The sequence below is a fragment of the Cnephaeus nilssonii genome (assembly GCF_951640355.1).
Source record: "Cnephaeus nilssonii genome assembly, chromosome: 19".
NCBI lineage: Eukaryota > Metazoa > Chordata > Mammalia > Chiroptera > Vespertilionidae > Cnephaeus > Cnephaeus nilssonii.
The window spans coordinates 17,550,792-17,573,293 of record NC_137090.1 but is presented as its reverse complement, the minus strand read 5'-3'; the positions used below and the strand labels follow the sequence as shown (position 1 = coordinate 17,573,293).

Sequence of the window (22,502 nt, the reverse complement as noted above, 5' to 3'; positions counted from 1 at the left end):
CTATACTGGCTACAAGAATCAGGTGTCATTTTTGCAAATTTTCTAAATTTCTCTAAAATGATCTAACGGCATTCCCATAGTATTCTGCCCCAACCAAGCCCCACGGTGCCTCCCTAGGCTGCCCGCGGCCAAAGAAACCGGCCCTTTCACTTGGACAGGTTCTCTGGCACTGGACGATGATGCTGGCCTCACCTGGCCAGCCTTCAGCCCCCACCCCTACCCCCACCTCCGCGCCACACACCCTCTCCCTGGGGGTCACCTGCAGGCACAGAGTTTCAATTGTTTTTGCCATCTTGGTGGGCTTCCTGCCAGGGCTGTCCCATGGTGAGAGGGTGGGCCCGGGGCCAGACAGGCCTGCCTGCCCCTTCTGCCTGCCCCTTGCTCCTTCCGCTGGGGCCTCTCCGGGCAAGAGTCAGCCCGGTGGGGGTGGCTGCAAAAGGACCTGCCAGGTTCTGAGAATCGAGGTGCTATTTTTCTCTCTCCACCCACACCCAGAGGCTAAAAAAAAAGTCAGGTGAAGGTAGGAGAGAGACTTCCAGAAACAGTTCCAGGGGCATCTAGTCTCGCAGACATCCATCCGCCACGAGATGGTGGGTTTGAAGGAAGCCATAAGGAAGGAGGGCCTCAGGATGGCCCCGCCTCCCTCCCCCCCCCCCGACCCCCAGGCTGCCTCTTCGGTCTCCTGAGCATGGCAGGGTCAGAAACATGAGAGAGACCTGGTGCCCAGTCTCGCCGTGCTGCTGAGGAGTTATGTAACCGGAAGCCGGTTAAATTAGCTTGGGCCTCAGTTTCCCCATCTGTAACACATGCACAGCGACTTCTATGCTGCAGAAGTGCCACAAGGATTAAATGAGATGATTATGTCAACATGATGCAACAGTTGTTGGATAAAGAAGTCCCGCCCCTCCGCCGGTTTACTGATTCCGGCCTGTGCGTGTCCTCCCCTTTCCATCTTGTCCTCCACCGGCTGCAGCCCCGGCCTCCTCCTCCAGGAAGGCCCTGGTGTGGCCCACATCTCGGCTCTTCCAGGTGGCTCAGTCTGTCCAGTGTAGTTCACCCAGGGATTGTTATTTGACCTCTCTGGACTCACCTTTCCTCTTCTGTAAAATGGGCACAGTAAGGAGGACCTACCTCGAGTGGTCTCTGTGGACTTCAAATAAATGCATGTAAAGTACCAGAAAAGTGCCTGGCATGCTCATCAGCGTGTGTGTGTGTGTGTGTGTGTGTGTGTGTGTGTGTGTACGCGTTTATAATTGGCGTTCTGTTTTTTGTTTCTTTGCCATTTTCATCTGCATCTGAGTCCTTGAGCCCACCACCGGCTCTTCTGTGTCTCTGGAACCACATTGTCCTTTCCCCTCTCATGCCTAGAACAAGCCTCTCCGCAGTATATTTATCGAATTAGCTTTTGAAAGAAAAAAGAATCCTGGGGAGACATCCAGTTCTGCTTCCTCGGAGCCAAAAGCACTTCTCGCACACGCCCTGCAGGCACGGCCGTGCGCCCTGTGGTGCGGGCTCTCAGATGGGGACACGATGTGAAAAAGATAACCTCTGCCTGTGCTGTGTGCACCAGCATTTCAGCTGAACTGTAATCCCACTGCCAGGGCCCGCAAGAGGCCGGAGGGGAAGCTCGGGGCTTGCACCCCTCACTCCCATGTGACGGACGACAGGTGGCCCCTGGCTCCAGATGCTGGGCCGATGGGCAGAGACGGGAACGTGGGTTCCCTGTGCACGAGCTCGGGAGAAGCCTTTGAGATCTGATCTTTAATTAATCCTGGTGCGTACATCTGGTGTCCTTAATGAGTTGGTGAACACCTCGAGGGCACGGGCCGTGACACAGTCATGGTTCGGGGTAACACCAATGATGCCAATGAGACCAAGTACACGAAGGAATGATCATTATATTTATTCATACACACTTAATAATGTATCTAACAAAGCATGTCATGCAAACAAAGGTTAGAGGTCATATGAATCGAGGGAAGCGATGCGGCAATTTATACATTCATCTCGCCCGCGGTACACCCAGCGCCATCAGGCAGCTGACGGCCTACAGCTATCAGCAGGTGCTACTACAGAAGAAAGAAACCTCAACCCGTCTCTGTCTTCCTCCTTCACACGAACCTGGGGTCTTACGCGATGGTTTCCAATGAACGCTTCACACATGGCAGGTCCTCCACACACACACACACGATATTACGTAGCAAAAGCAATGATTTCAAATGTTTCTGACCATCTAGAAAAGTTATTCTGAAGTACCCTAAGAGAAGGGAATATGAGGTGAGTTTTTAGACCCTTTGGACCTAAAAGGATAACCGCCTTCATGGAGGACTTCGCACCCACTGGCCCCCGCGGGGAAGGAATCGCATTCTCCCGGGAGGAGCATCATCAGCACACACTGCGGACAATCCCGGCACCGCTCCCGGGTTACGCAGGGGAGACGCAGGCGCCGCCGTCTAATCAGAAAGTGCGAAGCCACCCTCTGTCTTATGTTAGAAGAAAAGGTTCTTATAAAGTGGACTTGATACTTGTTTTCTGAAAAGTGGGGCTCCGTCTACGCACACAGGAAAGGACTCTGCTCGATGCCGGGGCGCCTGCTGCCGCCTCCTCCTTCTCAGGGATGCTGACCTGTGTCTGAGCTGCCGGGTGGGCAGAGTCCCTAGGGGACGTCTCTGACTTTTCACCGAGTGTGAGGGGCCTGGGGACCCCCGGGGACTGGAGACAGAGCTGAGGAAGCGCCCTCTCTCCCCACCAAAGGGTGGTCTCAGAGCCACGCACAGCAAGGAGAGGGGCTCAGGGACCCCGCGAGTGCTATCCGAGGGCTGCATCTGGAAGGGGGACAATGCAGCCATCTTTCTAGGGCCTACGAGTTCCTAGATCGTAGGCAGCTGTCCCCGGTGTCTATTACAAAGACGGAGGGTGTCCGTCTGCCAGATGCTCCACCCGAACTTCCTGTCGTTCTGAGGAGGTCGCCGTACCCCACCGGCACGGGGAAACCCGCGTGGGAGTGCAGGTGGGGGCTGCTCCAGCTGCCCACCGCTGAGCCCTCCGACAGGGAGCACGTGATGGGAATCGTATCAAATTGTCAGTGGTTTTGTTTTAAAAACTCATTTTAAAAGAAGGCTGGAGTTATTAAAGTTCTCTATAAAAAAGTACAAAGAGCCCAGTACACCCAGTTGTTCTCCTGGAGTTAATGTCTCCCTTAAGGTTTAAAAAAAGGTCTTTGGAACCTGTGGGCCTTAGTGGAGGGGCATCGTAAGGCTGTTTGATGACCGAGTCCTACCTCTAGGGTGACTGACGGACACTTGCTCACAGACAGAGGCACAGGGAACCCTCCCAGAGTCCAGGACATCACAGAATTCACGGAACCGCGGTCACCATGACGACGGCCTTCATCCATGTCCACCTCAGGGAACCTTCCCCGGTTTCCTGCATCTCCCCACAGCAGGAATAGACAGATTCCCCAGACAGGCTGCACCGGCCCAGGCGGGAAAAGACGGACGTGTTGATGGTCGGCTGGACGTCACAAAATGTAACCGGAGCAACTCGAGGAGAAGGTGTTTAAAATACTTCCCAGCGCTCCGTCAGGCCGGGCGCAGGCCCTCCGCCCCGACCCTTTCCTCCACAACCTGTCAGCCGTCGCTGCTCCCGCAGCCCTAGAGGGCCCTGGCTCAGCGCCCTCCTGTGTCGAGATCCCGATTATTCGGTGTGCTCGGTGGGGGAGCACTCCCCCCTCGCTGGGTTTTAAAGAAACGGGAAATGGTGTGAACGGCACACGCGAGAAATAGGTGACTTCGTCAGACCCAAGTGAGAAAATGACTGTCAGCGGGCGGTGACTTCCTGCGGCTTCTAAAAACCTAAGACTCTCGCTTTCTTCTCTCTTCAGCAGAGAGAAGACAAATCCCAGCAAAAACCCCTACAAACAGAAATCAAATTTCCCTTGCCAAGTGGAATCAGGCGGGGGCCATTGTTAGTTTTGGTGACTTCCCCATCCTCCCCGGCTGCCGGCTGCCCCGTGCTTGGCGACGGCCAGAGGGAGACGGTGGGACCCGCTGGCTTCCAGGGCAGGTGGGTGGTTTGGGCTCAGCCACTCCCGCGCAGGGCACAGGGCGCAGGGCGGGACTCTGGCAGCTGGTGAGGATGCTGCTGGCATTTGGGAGCTCCTCTGTGAGGACGAGGCTACGTCCCTGGCAACGAACTCGCTCTCAAGGGCCAGCCGGCAGCGTTTCATCTGCACCAGCGACCTTGATGGAAGCCCTGGGAACGGAACAGCGTCCCTCCCCAGGTGCCCTCTCCTTCTCCTCCTCGGCCAGCCTCCTTCCAGACGCACCGAAACCCTGCTCTTCTCCCAACGCCTCCCCCCTCCGCCCCCGCCGACCCCTCGCTTCTCAGAACACCAACAGGAGGTCCCTTTGGGGTCTGCACCCTCACCCCCCAGCAGGTCCCACGCTCTGCTGGAGCTGAGCTCAGAGAGGGGCTCAGGGGTCACGTGCGGGCTGCATTCACCCTGGCCTTGCAGCCTCGGGTCGTTTCCAGAGAGCTCCCAACCTTCTGATTTTCCACCCCAATTCCAGGAAGAAGGCCTCACGAGGAAAGACAGACAGCGGAGCTGCACGAACCTGTGCCTGGTCAGGGGGGCAGAAGAGGACGAGACGTGTTGCGAGCAGTCATTGATCAACCTTTGGAGTCGGTTCTTGCCTTGAGTTCTGAACCTCCCGTGAACTCCGGCGGCTGCACTCCAGAGCCTTCCGTTCAAACCAAACACCTGGCGGCTTTCGCTGAGGTGCCGAGAGAAGGACTGCTAGCCGCTGCAGCCGCAGGGGGAGATCCAGCCGGGCTCAGCCACCGCCCAGGAGAAACTACCGCAGGGCCGTGTGACGGCCTTTCGGAGTCATGGCCGCTGCGTCCGGTGGAGGCTCGGATTCTGCTGATTCGGCCGGGCCCGGACCTCCACAGGCCCTGGCGATTCAGGCTGGAACCCCCTAGAGTCTCCCCATCACCTTAAGGTCCCCCTCGTTCCAGCCCCACCAGGCTGCGCCTGGGATTTCATAGGCGCTGCGGCTGCGAGCTTGGGAATCGTGTCCACGTGACTTGTTCTTCCCACAGTGACGATTTTGGGCTCCGGAACCTTCCTAGCAGGAGTCTGTATCGAGATCCAGGACCCAGCAACACACCACGCAGGCCGGGTCGCGGGCAGCCTCCCTGCCTGTCCCCAGCCTGCTGTCTCGGGCGCAGTGCCGGTCCGCAGACGGGCCTTTTCTTTGAAAACGGCACAGGTTCACAGGCTCGGAAAGGATGCGGGCAGCTGGGAGGTGCGTGTGCTTCCTGGAGAAATCCGAGCGATTGGAAAGGAGTCGGCTGCTTCGGAACGCCGGAGCCCGTGCGGGCTGAGCACAGACGGGCGGCGAGGGCTCGGGGCTCAGGACGAGCGACGTGCAGCCCGAGGGCTTTTCCGGGACCTTCCTCCCCTCGGCTCGGCTGGGCACCGTCTGCCGTGGCTCCGTCCTGGCCACGGTGACCGGCTCTTCTGTGTCCTCGGCTCCTTCTATAAACTGGTCCCTTTTCTACCAGATCAAGCTGAGGTGGGCCTGGCGCGGACGCCGCCCCCACACGTGCGCTGACCGGCAGGACCGCCGCTCTGACTCTACGGTCCACCCGAGGCGGCTGAGGAGTGGCTCTTTCCGGGGCTGACCTGCTCCCCACCCCCTCCCTTCCTTCCCAGGACAGACGGGGCCTCCCCCTCAAAGCCCCTGTGTCCCACCGACATCAGGCAAACAGCAGAACCAAGTCGGGGAGGCACTCAGCCTGGAGCTGCTCCCGGGAACCAGGAGAGACGCAGCCCCTGGAGGGACGAGGCGGCTTCCATTCAGGACGCTCTTTCTGCCCAGAAGCCGGCTTCTCGAGGGCCTGGCCTGGGAGGCTGCCCCCACGGAGGGCGCCCGCTGGGAGCTCCAGGGACGGCCTGTCTCGGGAAGTCTGCACGTGAGGAACAGGTGTGCGGTCCCTCCAGGGCACGAGGCGTCTGGTGTGGCCACGCACACGGATCGGCAGGGGCACCCCCCCACCTGCCTCCCCGAGTCACACACACAGCGCTGCGGCTGAAAGGACGGGGGCTGTGATCACACCACCTCTGCTCACACCGGAGTCCAACATCCCCGCTTCCCCAGGAGGAAGAGGGGCAGACATCACAGAAGCCGGCGCGAAGAAGCTAAGACAGTCTCATTCCAAAAATAACCCCCAAAGCGTTTGTTTGCAGGTAGAATCAAGTAGACATATATGTATGTATGTGTGTGTGTGTGTGTGTGTGTGTGTGTGTGTATATATATATATATATATATATATATATATATATATATACACACACACACATATATATGTCTAATTAATCAGGTAAAGTAGCCATTCATTTCTGAAATTTGATCTATGTTAAAAAAATCAGTATGTCCCACACAGAGGCAATGTGCAGGGGCACGCGGGGTCGGGGAGGGGAGAGGAAGCAGGGCAGCAACGAATTTACTAAAACTTAATCACAGAAGCAGATTAGAAGAAACAAGAGCCTTCACGAATATAGCGCAGTTTTCTCTTATGAAGTGATGATAATACTCTCCTTATGCTTGATAGGCTTATATCAGTGACAGAGATTCACTTGTGATGAAGGTTTGTTATAAACATGCAGGCTTCATTGCATGATGCATCTGCAAAACACAGTAAAACCCTTCTCGCAAGAAAGCATCTCCGAGCCGATGGGCAGCCAGGTTTCCTGATTCGACAGCCTCAGGTGGGTCATTCAGCAGGAGCCGGACGTGGGGGCCGGAACCGGATCGCTTTTCATCCCTCAGGGATGCCAGGGCCAGAGACGGGAGGGAAGTCCCTCAGTCGGGACCGAGTCTCAAGTCAACACTTTAAGTTACTGTACATCGTACTCCCCGAAACGACACGGCAGCCTAGTCAATAAATAAATACAAAAGGGGCGGGGCGTACGCTTCACTCCCCAGGAAGCAGGCAGCAGAACGTGGGTGTGCGTGGGGGGGAGGGTTGGCTAACAACACTGGTGCGTGGTGGTGTTGCGGATGGCACCCCGGATCGGATCGCGGCGTAATCTCCCAGAGGTTACGACGGACGCGCACACGCACACGCACCGGTCTGTCCTCGATGGGAAATGACATCCTGTGCTCATTTAGCGAAGTCCTTAGAAGGTTTGGCCTCTTACAAAGAAACGCAGGTGTCACGAGGGGGCGCGACCGCGTGGGTGTTAAGACGACAGATCCACGGACGCCCGCCTGAGGTCTCCTTTCTCTCTCTTTTCTTAGAAAAAACTGGTCACCGCCGGGCCGTGACTGGGTTATGACTGTCAACGTCTGGGAGCAGCGAGCTGGCAACGGGCGACTGTTCCCATGGTGGGCACCCGCCCACCCCCACTCGCCCGGCTCGCCCTCTGCTCTCTGGGTCCCCGTCTCCTTCCCAAGGCGCCTGGGTGGGGCCGTGTCCAGCCCACCTCTCTGGTTGGGGTCGGGGGCAGGATGCTGATGGTGAAAACCGACGGACAGGACGGGGAAATATATCAAATCGTACCAAAAAGGGGCAAGAGTCTGTTTGCTTCCCAGGAAGGGTTACCCTACGGCCGGAGGCGGCCTCCACACGATGAGACTGGACACGGAGCTCTGAATTCTCTTCCGCTAAGATAAGGTTCTTGGTTCTAAGAGAGAGGCCCTGAACGGGAGGTCACGTTTGGACTAACAACCGTAGGATCTTTCTGGCCTCCGTCTGGAACGAGAAACAAGGCCTCGGCCTTGAAGTGTCAGGGGTAAGGATCATGTCCCACGGCGGGGAAGGGGTGGGGGTGGGGCGGGGGCGGGGGAGGCGTTTGTTGTCGTGGGTGAGCTTCATACTGGGCTCTGTAAGATGGGGTGCACAAACTGGGGGTTGACATACGAGAACCCTTCGAAGTCAGCCTGGTCGATGTTGGCGATGACCAGCTGGTCGGGAGGCGTGAGGACGGGCTGCCCACGAGTGAAGAACTTGTCGAAGTTTTCGGCGCCTTTGCCACACTGCGGAGGAAGAGGAGAGGAGGGAGGTCAGTGAACATGCGGGGCGCGGGGCACGGGGCACCCCGCGGGGAGGAGCCGCCGGGGCGTCTGGCAGGTTAGGCAGGAGAACGTGGAGGCTTGCAGGCCGCTGGATTGAAAGCCAGGCACAGCCAACAAGAACGCGACTCGCTCAGGTGTACCTCTGCCCCGCCCCCCCCCCACCACAGTGAACCCCTCGGCGGAAATGCACTGTGGACAGTGAGGTGACCCAAGGGGGCCGCTGCTTTAAGTCCATCTTATAGAGCAAGCAGGGCCTGAGCATGGATAACACACGCACACTCGTGAGCACGCACACACACACACACACACACACACACACACATGCACGCGCGAGGTGTCAGTCTTGGTTCCACGTGGAAGGCCAAGACGTGGGTGGGGTGCAGGCAGTGACCCCTAGACCCGGAGGCTGGGGTTACTGCTCCACGCCTGCTTCTTTGTGACCGTATTTGTAATGAAGTAAAGGCGCTGTGACTTGTGTCTTCCAACTGCTCACCCCCAGACCCGTCCCTGACCCACACTGCGGGGGTGGGGGGGTGGGGGGGCGGGTGAAGGCAAGGACGGGCACTCCCCCGGGGCCCGGGTGGACTTCCTCGTGTCTGGATGGATCTGGTCCGCCAGCCCACGGGTCGACGTGGAGCTTGTGTGCAGGGGGGCCTCAGGCTGGGGTTTGCCTGCCGACTGTCTGCGGGGATGTTCCTCTCCTCCAGGTCCCCCGGGTGCTCGGGGCGGACGGGCTGCAGGCAGAGCCGCCCTGTGGAGGCTCTGAGACACACAGCCCGGCCCCCAATGAGGCCAAGGGGTGTCCTCACTGTCCCCGCCCCCCATAGGGGCTGTGGCAGGTTGAAGTCCCCAGGACCCCAGGGCGACTCTGAGACAGGGAGCGTGGGAGGTGCCCGGTGACATAAACCATGACACCCCACACTCGGCGAATGACCGCCTTTTACCTGCGGGGCCACAGGGCAATGGGAACCAACTCTGAATCAGCAGAAGCTGTGAACGACCCGGCATTCCCAGAGGATGGCTCTCAGGAAGCTGTGGAGGGGGCTCCACCCACCCCCTCACCTGTGAGATGGGAGAAGGACGGGGCTCCCTGCCTGGACGGCGACGAAGGTGACACAGGGAGTGTTCGCACACAGCCCGGCTTGTGGTGAGCGCGTGGCACAGTCTAGGCCCGGGGCCCACACGCTCTCGCCCCTTTCCCACGTCTCTCCCCAGCTTCTAGAAGGCTGCCTGGGAATCTAGTTTCACTTCGCTTTCCCCACCTTCTCATCAGCGGCAGAACCTGGGCCCAGGGACCCGTGGTGGCGGAAGGCAGGCCATCAACGCAAAGCCAGGCCTTCCTCACGAGTGGCTTTCCTTTCCCGCTGGTTTTTGCTTTCACAAGTGACCACATGCTCTTAACCGGGGGGAGTTCAGACCAGGCACTGGTGCGTGGAAAGGAGGGGTATGTTGGTGGGGAAAAGGGGGCAGGTGGGTGGGAGCTGAGGGGTGCGGGGGGGGCAGCTGTTCAGGGCCCTTCTAGCCCCTCAGAGGCCATGCTCCCTGTTGGTCCTGCTGTCACGGGGTTTCCCTCCGCCTCCGTTTCCTTGGAGGAACACAGCGCCTTCGGAGTAAAGGTTAGCAGGGGCGGAGTCTGCGGCCAGCGCCTCCCACACGCACAGGCCACCCTGAACCACTCGGAGGCTCTCCCAGAAGAAGGGCACACCCACACCCACCCGCCAATCACAGGACCCACCCTGCACGGGGCAACATCCAGACACGCTGCTGCGGTGACAGCTAGAGGAACAGCCCTCCTCTGGATGGATCAGGGGTTCCCAACCAGGGGCAACTTTGCACCCCACCTCCTTTTTGGGGTCACTGGGCAATGTCTGGATGCGTTTTTGGTTATCATGACTCGGGCGGGGGTGTCACTGGCATCTAGTGGGCAGAGGTAAGGGGTGCTGTTAGACACCCTGCCGTGCACAGGGCACCCCCACCAAGGACTGCTGGTCCAACGTGTCAGCAGTGCTGACACCAAGATGGCGATGCCGGGCGGAGGCGGGCCCGAGCTCAGACAAGGAGATTAGGCAGGAATGGCCGTCAGAGAGCAGAGAAGGGACAAGCCGCAGAAGCCCACGGCGCAGGCGCTGTCAGCAAGCGTTCCAGCCGCGGTCGAGCTGGCTTCAAGGAGAACGTCCTTTGGGAACCTGGCTGATGGACACCATTCAGGTGAGTCTCCCAGGGGCTGGGGCCGTGCTCCCTGGAGGAGCAATCCCTTGCACGCCTTTTGCTGTTCACTAACCAGGCAAAGATGGGCAAGAAGCACCCCTGGGCCGATGGAAAGGAAGGGGAAGTCTCTAAACGGAAGAGGAAGGCGAGCGGCAGTAAACATCCCTCTGCTGGCTGGGTTCTCCCCGTCTCGCTCTGGACTTGTGTGAAAGGTCACGCAGGTCTGACCTTTCCTGTGAGTACCATCTAGGCAGCAGCGGAGAACCGATCCTCTTCCAGCGGGAAGTTCCAAAGCCAGCGCTCAGCCGCCACAGAACAGGAAACGAGAAAAAACCACCCGCTGGCGTGGCTCCGAGGTTGAGTACTGACCCACGAACCAGGAGGTCATGGCTTGATTCCCAGTCAGGGCACACGCCTGGGTTGCAGGCTTGATCCCCAGTAGGGAATGTGCAGGAGACAGCCGATCTATGATTCTCTCTCATCATTGATGTCTCTCCCTCTCTCTCTCTGAAATCAATAAACACACACACACACACACACACACACACACACACACACACACACACATTCAAACAACTGAAGGAAGAGCTCCTAAGATCTAAAAGGCGGCCCGCACGGAAGCCTGGGGAGGGGACCGACGGTCCAGGGCATCGAGTTCTAAAGCTGTCGCCCAGAGCAGGGCGCTCCTGAGGGCTGGCCTGGGGGCCACGTGCTGTCCCACGCGGGGCAGAAACCCCCACGTCCGAAAGCCTCACGCCGGCCGCTGACCACGGCGCCAGGGGCGAGGACGGCCCGGGCCACCCGGAGCTCTGCCCTGGGATCACTGCCCACGGGGTGTGCCCGCAGGCCTCCAGGCTGCTCGCCGCCGCAAACCGCTCCCTTTCCTCTCCAGTTCCGAGTCTCCGTGGAATCTTCCCGATCCCAGAGAGAGAAACAGGGTGTGGGCAAATGGAAACCTGCTCCCTCAGGTGAGGACGCCTGGGACGGGACACCTGAGGCGGGAGGTGGAGGGCAGGGATGAAGGACCAGCGTCTGGCTGTGCCGAGCACGCCCGCCCCGAGGAAGCCTGGAGAGCGGGAGGCGGAACCCGAGGGCCGGAGGAGATGAGGACACAGGAGGAGCGGTTACTCTCAGGGGAGTCACACCAGACGACGTCACGTTCTCCCACGGGGGCGGGGCGGGGGCGCGGGCGCAGCTATTTTTACCAGCGGTTCCGCCCCGGGAGAAGCGGTGCTCGTTTCCCCACCACAGGGGGCTCCTCATGCCTGAAACCCAGTCCCCCCCCCGCCCCCGAGGAGCTGGTCTGGGAACAGGCGTGCTCTCTAGGTCACACTGGAGCAGATCTTCAACTACCCGCGTTTCTCTTCTTTTTCCTTTACTCCTCACCCGAGGGTATGTTTTCCCGTTGATTTATAGAGAGTGGAAGGAAGGGAGGGTAGGGAGGAAGAGAGAGAGAGAGAGAGAGAGACATCAATGTGAGAGAGACACATTGACGGCTGCCTCCTACACTCACCCCTACTGGGGCTGGGGAACCCTCACCGTGGTACATGCCGTTGACAGGAATGGACCTGGGACCCTTCAGTCCTCGGGCCGACATTCTAACCATGAAGCCAAACCGGCCAGGGCTTGACCCACCTGTGCTTCCAGGTGTGGGATGGGCAGCTGTTCTCACGCCTGCCCCTCTGCCTCCCCCCCCCACCCAGAAGGAGGGCGGAGTCCGTGCCCTTGGGGTCCTTGGGGAGAAAGGATCCTGCCTGCCACCTGAGAGCCAACCTTCCTCACAACCGTCAGCCGAGGGCAGCGGGCCCAGGCGCCACCTTGGAGCTGAGGGAGGAAGAGGGGGCACGGAGAGAGCACGCGGGGGCACGGGGGGGGGGTGGTGTGAACGCACGGACGAGCTAGTCGGTGCGTGGCCAGACCACAGACTCCCTCCCAGCGTTCGGGGTGAGGCGGGAGCTGAGTAGCATGGCCGCTGAAGGGCAGCCTCTGCCGCGGTCGTGACCACCGCGGGCCTGGGGGGTCCACGGGCTCAGGGCTCTCGGCCACCGCACAGCACGCAGAAGCGAAGGGCGGCGGTTGCTGCTTGTGGGCAAAACTCCTGGCGAGGGCCCAGTGTTCAGCTGCGCCCCTACCTGAGCCTCTGGCCCCTGGGCTGCGAGGCACACCCCCCCCCCCCGTCCCCCCCGATGCAGGCCTCAGACGGAGGGGAGCGGGCGCAGGAGGCGGCCGAGCTTGCCTGGCCGGTGTGTGAGCACAGGCAGTCCTCCCGGACCCCAGAGGACATCTGTGCTCACTGGGCCGCGTCTGACACCAAGGAAAAGGGGGGCACAGGGGAGCGAAGGGCCCACCGGAGTGCCAAAGCCCAGGGCAATGCTTTGGGCAACTCGCCGCGCGGGGACCTTTGTAAGGGTCAGAGGAGGCTGTGAACATACGCCCTCCACGCCTGCTGAGGACCCAAGGGACTGAGGGGGGCGCCACCCTTTCTCCGTGACCAGGCGCGACCCTGACGGGAGGCACCGCGCGGGGAGCAGGCGCCGGCGTGTGAAGGTGTGTGATCACCTGCGAGGCGTGAACGCGCACCAGGAGTCACCTACCCCTCCTCCTCAGCTCTGGATTCGGGACGTCACTTTTATTTATTTTTTTTTTGGTCTTGACATTCCTACCCATTTGGTAAAATCACCCGTTACTAAAACGAACCTAGGTGATGCCAGGCACGGCGGAGCTGTGACAAAGCACAGAGAGGTGCGGCCCCGGGGGCGTCGGGGAGCGTGATGCCCCGTCCAGGGCCATGTGGCCCTCGGCCCGCTCGCCGCCCTTTGCATTCTGGGTGAGGCCGTGGAGGCCGGCCCCTCGGCTCCGGTCCTTCCCTGGGAGAGGCCCCCGGGACCGAGCCACACGTGTTGGTCTCAGTCCTGCCCTTTCCCTCGGCGCCCAGGCATGAGACTCTAACCCAGGGTCACTGGCACGGGGTCAGGGGGAGTGTGAGTAGCACGAAAACACCGCCATTTCCAAGCAAATCCACACAAAGCCCAGAAGAGCGGGAAGAACACGCAACCAACCGAGAGAACAGGCGTGTAGCAACGGGGAGGAGGAAGGAAACACATCAGCTGGGACCCTCGCTGACAATGACGAGGCAGCAGGATGTGCTTGGCCTTAGGGGAGCCGCTACCCACATGGCAAGCCTCGCAGCCCTGTGCCGGGTCCTGGCGCACGCAGTGTTAGTAAGAACGCCGCCAACATCTGCACGTGGCCCCTGCCCCCCGGCTGGGTGCTGTCTTCACTGGATTAGATAACAGAGATGAGCGGACACAGTCTGCTTTGGGCCTCCTGGGAGGTCAGGTCCACGCTACGGAGCCACCCAGGGAGGGAGCCGGGCCACGGGGCAGCAGCCTGGCCTGCCCTCTCTAAGAAGGTCCGCATGCTCAGGGGAGGGGCTCCCGTGCACGGCCAGCGCAAGCAGGTGCAGGCGCCGAGGGTTAAACGTGAGGTTAGCGCGCGCGTGGCGTCACCGCGGTTCTGGAGGTGTGCTCACCGAGGGCCTGGATGCCCACTGCAGCCACAGTGTTTTGGTACAGAAAGTCTGGAGAATAAGAACGGACAGGGAGAGTGTTTGGAACAGTCAGTGCCCGGCCCCGGCACCCCGGCATCGGAGCGGTGTGTCAGGATGCCACAAACCCGCGGAGACGCCTGAGGTCTACTGTCCTGGGAAAGCCGTAAGGTGCGAGCCAGGCGGCGTGGTGTGGCCCCACGCGGGTGTAGGTGCACACACGGGTGTAGGTGCACACACGGGTGTAGGTGCACACGCGTGTACCACTTTCCGAAGGTTACGGAACAGACGTGGACACTGGGGCTAGCGGCCTGGGACGGGAGACAGTGTCTTTGTTTTAGAGCCCTCCCCACTGCTGAGCCGTCTAGTTCACCACCTACAGCTGGTGTTTGGATAATAACTGTAAAAAGGGGGGTTGGGACCTCCTTCCCCTGCTGCCGTCCCCTGTGGCGGGAGACGGGCCAGGCTGTGGTTTCTCAGACAAAATTGAACCGTGTTCATCTCCCCTGTCGCCTCAGAGCCGCTCTCAGAAAGGCCAGTCCCGGTCAGGAGGCCGCGGTTTTGCTGACGGACACAGGCTGTGAGCCACACGGTAAAGGAGTGGGTTCTCGTGGGCGCGAGAGCCATGTGTGTCGGAGGGCCGAGATCCCGCGGACCCTGGGCTTGTTCTATGGAATGACCACATGCCCTCCATTTCGTCTTCCTTAATTGTTATTTAAAAATATTTTTACTCACTTCAGAAAGGAAGGGAGAGGCAGAGAGAGATAGAAACATCAATGACGAGAGCGAATCATTGATCGCTGCCTCCTGCACGCCCTACCCTGGCGATCAAGCCCCCAACCCGGGCATGTGCCTGGCCTGGGAATCGAACTGTGACCTCCTGGCTCAGAGGTCGAAGTTCAAACATCAGCCCGCCGGCCGGGCTGGCCTTCCCTCATGGCCGGCTCCGGCGGATCAGGCTCCTTTCCCAGAAAGGCTGCCGCAGTGGCCACCGCGTCGCAGCCTTTACTTCAGACACTGGGAGCCTGTCAGCTCGCAGGACACCAGGCACACAGGGCCTGCCGCTCGCCACTCCCCGGGAGCTCCTGGAGGCTTGCACCGGACCTACTGGCCGCGGTGGGTCTTTCCCCTAAAGGCCACACTGCTTCCCGGGTCTCATTCGGTAGAAACGTCTGTGGGAGGGTAATCATCCAGGAAAAGGAAGCCTTCTCGCCTCTAATGAACCAAGCAGAAGGCGCTGTCGTAGGCTGGTCGAAGGCTTCAACGCGCCCTCCGTGTGTCAGGATGCGGCCGAACCTCCGGCCCCGACGGCTGTGCGTGTTCCTATGGTGCCGGAGAAGCTCCGGCGTCTGTCTGGGGACTCTCACCTTTAGTCAGTGTCACCGCTGCCGGCTCCACGGAGAGGCCAGGACATGCACCTCCCGCTGCCCGAGACCTGATTGGACGCAGCCCAGGCTGCCTCCGTGTGATGGCTCAGACAGCCCCGCAGGGCTGCGCTCCGGTCCCCCCCACCCACCCCCCGGGCAGGGGCAGAATACGGCGCCTGGAATGCCCTTCATTTTAGGCATCAGATGTGAAGAGGCATTAGGTTTGCCACTTACTCTCCAATGATTCAGAAAAACATGCGTGTGCATGTGTGCATACGTGTGTGTGTGTGTGTGTGTGTCTGTGTGTGTGTGTCCCCTTCAGAAATTAGGTATTCACCTTTGCTGAGTGACCGCTTTGCTAAACCTAAAAATAAAAAGGCAGCTTCTTCCGTGGGACCGTCTGATGGGGCCTGTTTTTGATGACTCCGGGCTTTTCGCTCAGAACTTCAGCCAAATGCTGAGCGGACGGTCCGGTGCCCGAGGCAGGGGCCCCTCTGGGCTGGGCTTTGTTGGAGGGAAGTGAGCAGCTTGCTGTTGCTTTTTCCATAACGAGGGAGAGCTCTGTGCGGCCTCACATCCAGGAAGGCAGAACAGCTGTTTCTGTTCTTGCTTTTAACGTACAAAACCACCCAGGTCACAGCGATCACCCCTCGCTCTAGAAAATCACCGCCACCGCCCCCAGTGCACGTGGGGGCCTTTCGGGGACACGGGCCTCCCCACAACGGGCCGCCGCAGTGCAGGCTGTCCCTTCTGGCCGGGCCTCCTTCCCCACGGCCCCCCTGTGCCGGGTGTGAGCTCCAGACCCGCCACCCTCGGGGGAGACGCCACCGTTCCACACGGGACTCGGTCACTCCCTCCCTCTGCTCCGCCTTAAAGAGAATCCAGGCCCTGGCCGGTGGCTCAGGGGGTTGCGTGTCGTCCCATGCACAGGGCGGTGGCCAGCTCGATTCCTGGTCAGGGCACAGGCCTGGGTTGTAGGCTCCGTCCCTGGTGAGGGGTGTGCAGGAGGCAGCTGGTCAATGTTGCTCTCACATCTATGTTTCTCTCTCTCCTTCCTTCCTCTCTCTCTAAAAATCAATTAAAAAACTATTTTACAAAAAAGAGAGAATCCAGGCAGCGGCCGCGGCCGCGCCATGGAAAGTCCTGCCTGGAGCCTCCGGATGGATCCACCACAGCGTGACATGTCCCTGTCGGGGGCTCCGCCTTCCCGGGGCCCTTGGGTCTCGTGTCAGCAATGTCACTGTGCCCGGCAGGAAAATGAAGAAAGACAGAGCACCGTGGGAACCTGGGTCCTCCGCATGAGCTCTGTGTGGTGCAGCGACAGGATCCTCCGCTCACTTAGGGAAGTCAGGGATTCGGGGGTCATCTTTCATTGGAGGTTCAAAAATAACAAATATAACCAAGATGAGACTCCTGAGCTTAGGAGCACAACACCGACCCCCAGCAGCCCCTGGGTAACTGTGGGGGCTCGGGGTCTTACTGAGGCCTTTGCAATACCCAAAGGCTCGAGCTCACGGGGAGCCAGGAGCGAGTCCTTCATCCGCTCAGCCTCAGGGAAACCGAGTCTCCAGCGCTTGCCCAAAAAGCCCCGGGCAAACTCCCAGACAGACGAGCTCCATCCGCTGGGCTGCCGGCTGGACGCAGGAGAGGGGCTCGGGGCGGGGCTGGCTGCGCAGGCTAAGGCAGCCTCTGGCCGCAGTGCGGCGGCCGGAATGGTTTTTCCAGCAGCAGCAGAGCGGCTGGTATTGCCGCATCTTTGCAGGAACAAAACCGCCTGCAGAGAAGGCGCGGCTTTGTACGTTCTCCGTAAACGCTTTGGACCTTATAATAACATCACAGGATAATAGCCTGTCTCCTCAGTCAGGTCCCTCCGCCGCTGTGCCCACCCAGCGCACGCTGCAGCCGGGACGCCACCTGGACTCGGGTGGCTCTCTCCTGTGGCTGGCGTGTGGTCTTTCTGCTCCAGGCACCATGCGGTCAGCATGGTCTCCCTGCATCCGGGGCTCAGAGCCAACTCTGCCCACCGAGCACGCAGGGGAACGGAGCCGCCCAGGGACCAGCACTTTCCTCATCCACCTCTGGGTCCTCAACTGCTTTGGACAGAGTGGGCTGCGCAGTCCTGCGGCCACTTGCTCCTAACCCCACTGGTGTCTTCCTCTCCCTAGCGGCTCCATCTCCGCCCCCCTGCACGCTGCTGGCCCCTTCCTCCTGTGCACAGGTCCCCGCAGGCCGCGGGCGCCTGCCCGAGGAATCCGGCTGTGAGCGCGTGAGGTCTCTCTTCCTTCTGACCAGGGCTCTCGCCGAACAGGCCTTTCCCTCGAAGCCATCAATGTCAAGGTCTCGGCCGTGCTTTCTGCTCCTGTTGGTGAGTTCTGGGCCGTCCCCTCACAGCCAGAGGCGACTGGCTTTTCATTTGAACTGGCTCTCAGTTAAAAACCGAACAGGCAGCAGGGCCTCAGGAATAAACACACACACACACACACTGCATCGCCACTACCGGGACTACGCGCCCAGCGATTCCCACGGCCCAGGGGCAACCTGCACTCCCCGCTGCCCCGCGAGTCACGCTCTCGCCTCCCCGACATCGAGTCCAGGGCTGAGCACCCGCGGAAGGTGGAAGCCCCTGCAAACCAGCACTCTCCTCCGACAGCGAGGTGGGGACAGAGGGGTGTGTGTGAGGGCCTGGCTGCGTCTCAGCTAGGCTCTTCTGGGAAGGGGTTTTGCTGAACACCTCGAGCCGGAGCAGCGCGTGTCTACGCTGCTCCATAAGGAACGAGGCTGCGGGTGCGACGTGAGGGTGCACCTTTCATGTTCCATGTAAGGGGGCTACGTAACGATGAAAGGGACAAAGGAAAATCCCCAACAGGGTTCTGCGGAGACCGCCCCCAGCATCCCTCATCGCTGTCCTCATCCCCCGCCCCCCTCAGACCAGGCTCTGCAACCTGGAGCGCAGGGCGCCTGGAGACCCCCGAGACCCCCGAGACCCGGGACGGGCGGAAGAGAAGGTGGGGCGGCAGGTGCATAAGGCCTCCACCTGAAATGATGACTCAGGAGAAAGGCAACTGACCTCATTAATGCTAGTGTTTCTTCAGTTCGTGCTAAAAATGCCTCGGCATGATAAAATCCACGGGCTGACTGCCCGCGGCTTTATTCTTGGGGTGGAGGACACGTGAGCACGTTCGATGAGGAAGCCGCGTGCCTCCCAGTCAGTAACTCAGCCACCCGGAGGGTCCCCTCTGCCTGTTCCGGGGGGCACCCGTCGGGAGGCAGATCTGGGCCGAACCAGCCCAGGGGCCGCTTCTGAAACCGACGGTGCAATAATGCCGCCTGTCCGCATCGCCGGCCGAGGCGCTGGCCGAGCTGCGGCATGGACCCACCCGGCTTTCAGACACGGGTGCAGAGAGACGGCCTCCTTGGAGGCCCTGCAACGTGGCAGGTGGGTGAGCGAGGAGGCTTGGAGGCAGTTTACCTCCAGAGACAGAAACATTCAGAAAGGCAAGAGCAGGCGCAGCTCGCGGTCAGAGCTGGTGGTGGCAGCCCTCGAGGCGGAGCGGGGGTGTGGTGGGGGAGGACACGGATCCAGGAGCCAGAACACTGAGCCCGGACCCTGGTTCTACCACCTGTCAGCTGTGTGTCCTCAGGCAAGTTATTCAGCCTCTCTGAGCCTCAGTTTCCTCAACTGTTACTGGGAGCGACAGTACCCACCTGCAGGGTTGTTGTGCGGGTTAAATGAACGACTGTGTAAAGCCCTCAGGACAGGGCCTGGGGCGTAGTGTTTGTTAAATAAGTGAAGAGAGTGGGGGCCCTATAGGAAGAGTCTGAATAAAGGTGGCAACACCAAACATGGTGGCTGATACACCCCTTGCAGCAGGGGCAGCGGCCAATGTGAGACGGGCGCCCAGGGCCTGCCAACGAGTTCTGCTCCAGGTACCAGGCAAGTCCGGGACAACCGGAGCCGCGGAGAAGTCCGCCGAGGCCTCTCAGCAAGGAACACGGACCATGAAACCCAAACCAAGCAGCCCTGCCCGGCTCTCTACCGGTTCTGGGGGCGCCCGGCCGTCGCCCTGCTGGAGTGCATGCTGGACACAGGCTCCCCTCGCTGCCCATCTGTCCTGACTCTCAAAGTCAGCAGGAATGCTGGGGGCTCAGACACAGAACGGAGGGCAAGGCGGGCACTGGCCATTTCCGCCTGCAGAACCCCGGGGTTACTGCCGTCCGCGCTCCGGGAAAAGGGTGAGTGGGACCCACAGCATGTGGGGAACCCGGGTGGGTGGGACCCACAGCATTTGGGGAACCCGGGGCCCAGAGAGCGGCGGCACCCTGACTCACCACTTTGGGCTTGAAGGGCGGCTGGATCTCCCTGTTCTCCAGCTTCTCCCAGTCGATCCTCCGGAAGAAGGCGTGTTCGCGCACATCCCGCTCGCCCTCGGGCCCGCAGCCCAGCCGCTTCCCCGGGTGCTTGGTCATCAGCTGGAAAGCAGGAGAGAGGATCTGATGCGTAACGTGGGACTGCAGTTGGTATAATGGGTTGTACGACTGAAATGTGCCGAGAGAAGAATCAGGTGTTCTCTCTCCAAAGAAGACTGACTCTGTGAGGTGATGGATGAGTTAGCGTGGCGGTGGGATTCCTTTCGTAAGGTGCCGTCATCCCTCCGTGTTCATGGGAATTAGCTCTAGCACCCCTCGTGGACACCAAAATCCACAGATGCTCATATAAAAGGTGCAGTATTTGCATATAACCTTCACACACCCTCCCATATAATTTAATGATCCCCAGGTTACTAACACCTGATACAATGCGAATGCCATCTAAATAGCAGTTATACAGTATTGTAGGGAATAATGACAAGAAAAAAAAGTCTGTACATGTTCAGCATAGACACAGCCATCATAGGCCTCCCTCCATGGTACACGTCGGCAACCATGTCACTTTTTTGGGGGAATATTTTTGATCTGTGGTTGGCTGAATCCACGGATGCAGAACCCGTGGATACGAATGGCCAATGCATACATCTATCACCTCATCCTGTTGTACACTTTAAATATATTACAATTTTATTTGTCTTCTAGAGGCCCGGTGCACGACATTTGTGCACTGGAGGGGGGTCCCTCAGCCCAGCCTGTGCCAGGCCTAAGCCAGCAGTGGGACATCCCCCGAGGAGTCATTTACATGTTTCTCAAAACCCATGACCCAGAAGGCTCATGGCAGTGCATTTGTAACAGCCCCTCACCAGAGAGCAGCCGACCGAGTGCCCGCCAGCAGAATGCACACACAGAGGGTGGCACGTCCGCTCAGCGGAATACCGCGTGGCCGAGCGGAAGACGGGCTTCCACCACGCGCAGCGCCGTGGAGAGATCTCACCATCGCAGTGTCGGGGAAAAGCCAGGCCCAGGGAGCATCCACGGCAACATCCACGTGTGCCAAGTTCAAAACAGGCACAGTGCACGCACGCAGTGACGGGGTGTGTGTGTGTGTGTGTGTGTGTGTGTGGGGGTGACTGCCGGGCGGGACGGGGCAGCCCTCGAGGTGCTGGGCACGCGTGTCCATTTTGTGACAATTCACTGGCCTGCACACTGATGACGGGCGCCCTTTTCTACACCCGTTTTACATCTCAAAAACAGGAATGGACACAGCACTAACCGCCGCGTACCGAGGAGGAGAACTAACGCTTTCTAAGCGTCTGTGATCACTTTGCTACACCGCACCACAACTTCACGAGGGTGGCGGTGGGGAGTGGGGATGGCAAACTAAAGCCACTGAGTTTCGGGAGGTGTTGGGGTGCCAACCCATGTTCCAGGCTCCGCTTTCCGCACCGCGCCCCGCAGGTCACCAGGCTCTCGCCCGTGAAGGCGGGAGGCAGCGGCGGGGTCCCTGCGCCCTCTTGCTGAGAAGTGTGGGAAAGATCTCCCGTCCACCCTTTCCCTCTGTCATTGTAAAAGGAACCCCGGTGCACTTACTCCCTTGCAGATGGAGACGGCCTCCTTGGACAAGGATTTGGGGTAAGAAACGTTGTGCTCCATTATAGACTGAAAGAGTTCGTCCTCATCCTCGCCGTCAAACGGAGGCTGTTCCGGAAAAGAGGAAGATGGAGAGATACTTAGGCAGGTCGTTGATGAAGGCGGCGCCCCAGGGGCCCCCACGGGCTGCAGAGAGCCCAGGTGCGTGCGGGCTTCCTCGCAGGTGTATGCCTTCCAGCTTTCCCTCTGCTCCTCTACTGATCTCCCTGGGCAACCCAAGGAAAGTGTTTCTGAGTAATGCTTTGATTTTTCAAATAAATGATAATTAATCCATTAATTTTGCAATTATGTGTTAAAATGGAATTATGACCCAGTTAGGTTACAGACGGCTGTGTGTTTGGAGGGTGGGGGTGTGGTGGAGGATGCTAATGCCCTTGGATTCTGAACATGGGGTGACGGGGACCTCAGAACCTGGGCAAAGAGGATTGCTGGGGTCCGGAATGCACATCAGGGCCCCTCTGACCCAACACGGAGCTGCCCCCCACGTGGTGGCGGTGACAGGAGGTCAGCTCCCACCCGACACCTCCCGTCCTTTTCTGCGGGGTTTGCAGCTCCCTGTGGAGAGAGAGGGGCATGTGGCTCTGTGGGAGGCCCCGGCTTTGAAGTCAGGCGACCGGAAACCAGAATTCCAGCTCCACCTCCTCCTAGCTGGTTGTCCAGAGATAAGTGACTTGCCTCCTTAAGACACGGTTTTCCAATCTGTAAAATGGGTTCACTGGTGAGTCTGTAAAGTGCCTGATATTGTATCTTGTATCCAAATAGAGCCCATTGAAGGGTGCTTAGCGGCACTGGCATTGTGATTCAGGTGGATGAGCTGTTGTTGGGGGCTCCTGAGGTCCTCGGGAGGAAGGGGGCGCCCAGGATGCCTCCAGCGTGTCTTTGGTCCTGAGGTCAGCAAATCACCTGCCCTCTGGACAACCACAGCACGAGGGGGCTGAGGGGGAACAGCTTACCGTTCCCCTGTAACTTAGCTAACCTTGAGCTCAGCACGCAAAAGGCAGACCAGGGTCGGCCCTCGTGCAGAGAATCCTATGTTTCATCTTCATGTTCCTTCTTGTTATAGGGAGGACTCCAGTCACTTTGGCTGTCAGGGTTAGGGCTCAGATAATGACCAAGTCTGGCTTAAGTGTAAACGATACCATGGACCAAAAACAACCGTGCGGTCCCTTCTCATCAAACATTTCCCCCCCGAGTAAGGGAGCAGCTGAACGAAGCAGAGTGCTCCCCGAACCACCACTCACAAACCACCCCGAGCTGTCCATCTGGCCCCCACCTTCC

At 59.6% G+C, this 22,502-nt stretch overlaps 1 protein-coding gene across 1 annotated transcript in view; it reads right to left on the bottom strand.

The window, feature by feature from the left end:
* Nucleotides 1-1,726: 1,726 nt before the first annotated feature.
* Nucleotides 1,727-22,502, bottom strand: part of PRKCA (protein kinase C alpha) — a 292,545-nt gene continuing 271,769 nt past the window's right edge. The window contains exons 15-17 of the mRNA XM_079797205.1: nucleotides 21,165-21,272; nucleotides 19,536-19,676; nucleotides 1,727-8,045 (exon numbers count right to left, since the gene is read on the bottom strand). Coding sequence (XP_079653331.1) covers nucleotides 7,881-8,045; nucleotides 19,536-19,676; nucleotides 21,165-21,272 — 414 coding nt within the window. The 3' untranslated portion in view covers nucleotides 1,727-7,880. The remainder of the gene's footprint in view (nucleotides 8,046-19,535; nucleotides 19,677-21,164; nucleotides 21,273-22,502) is intronic.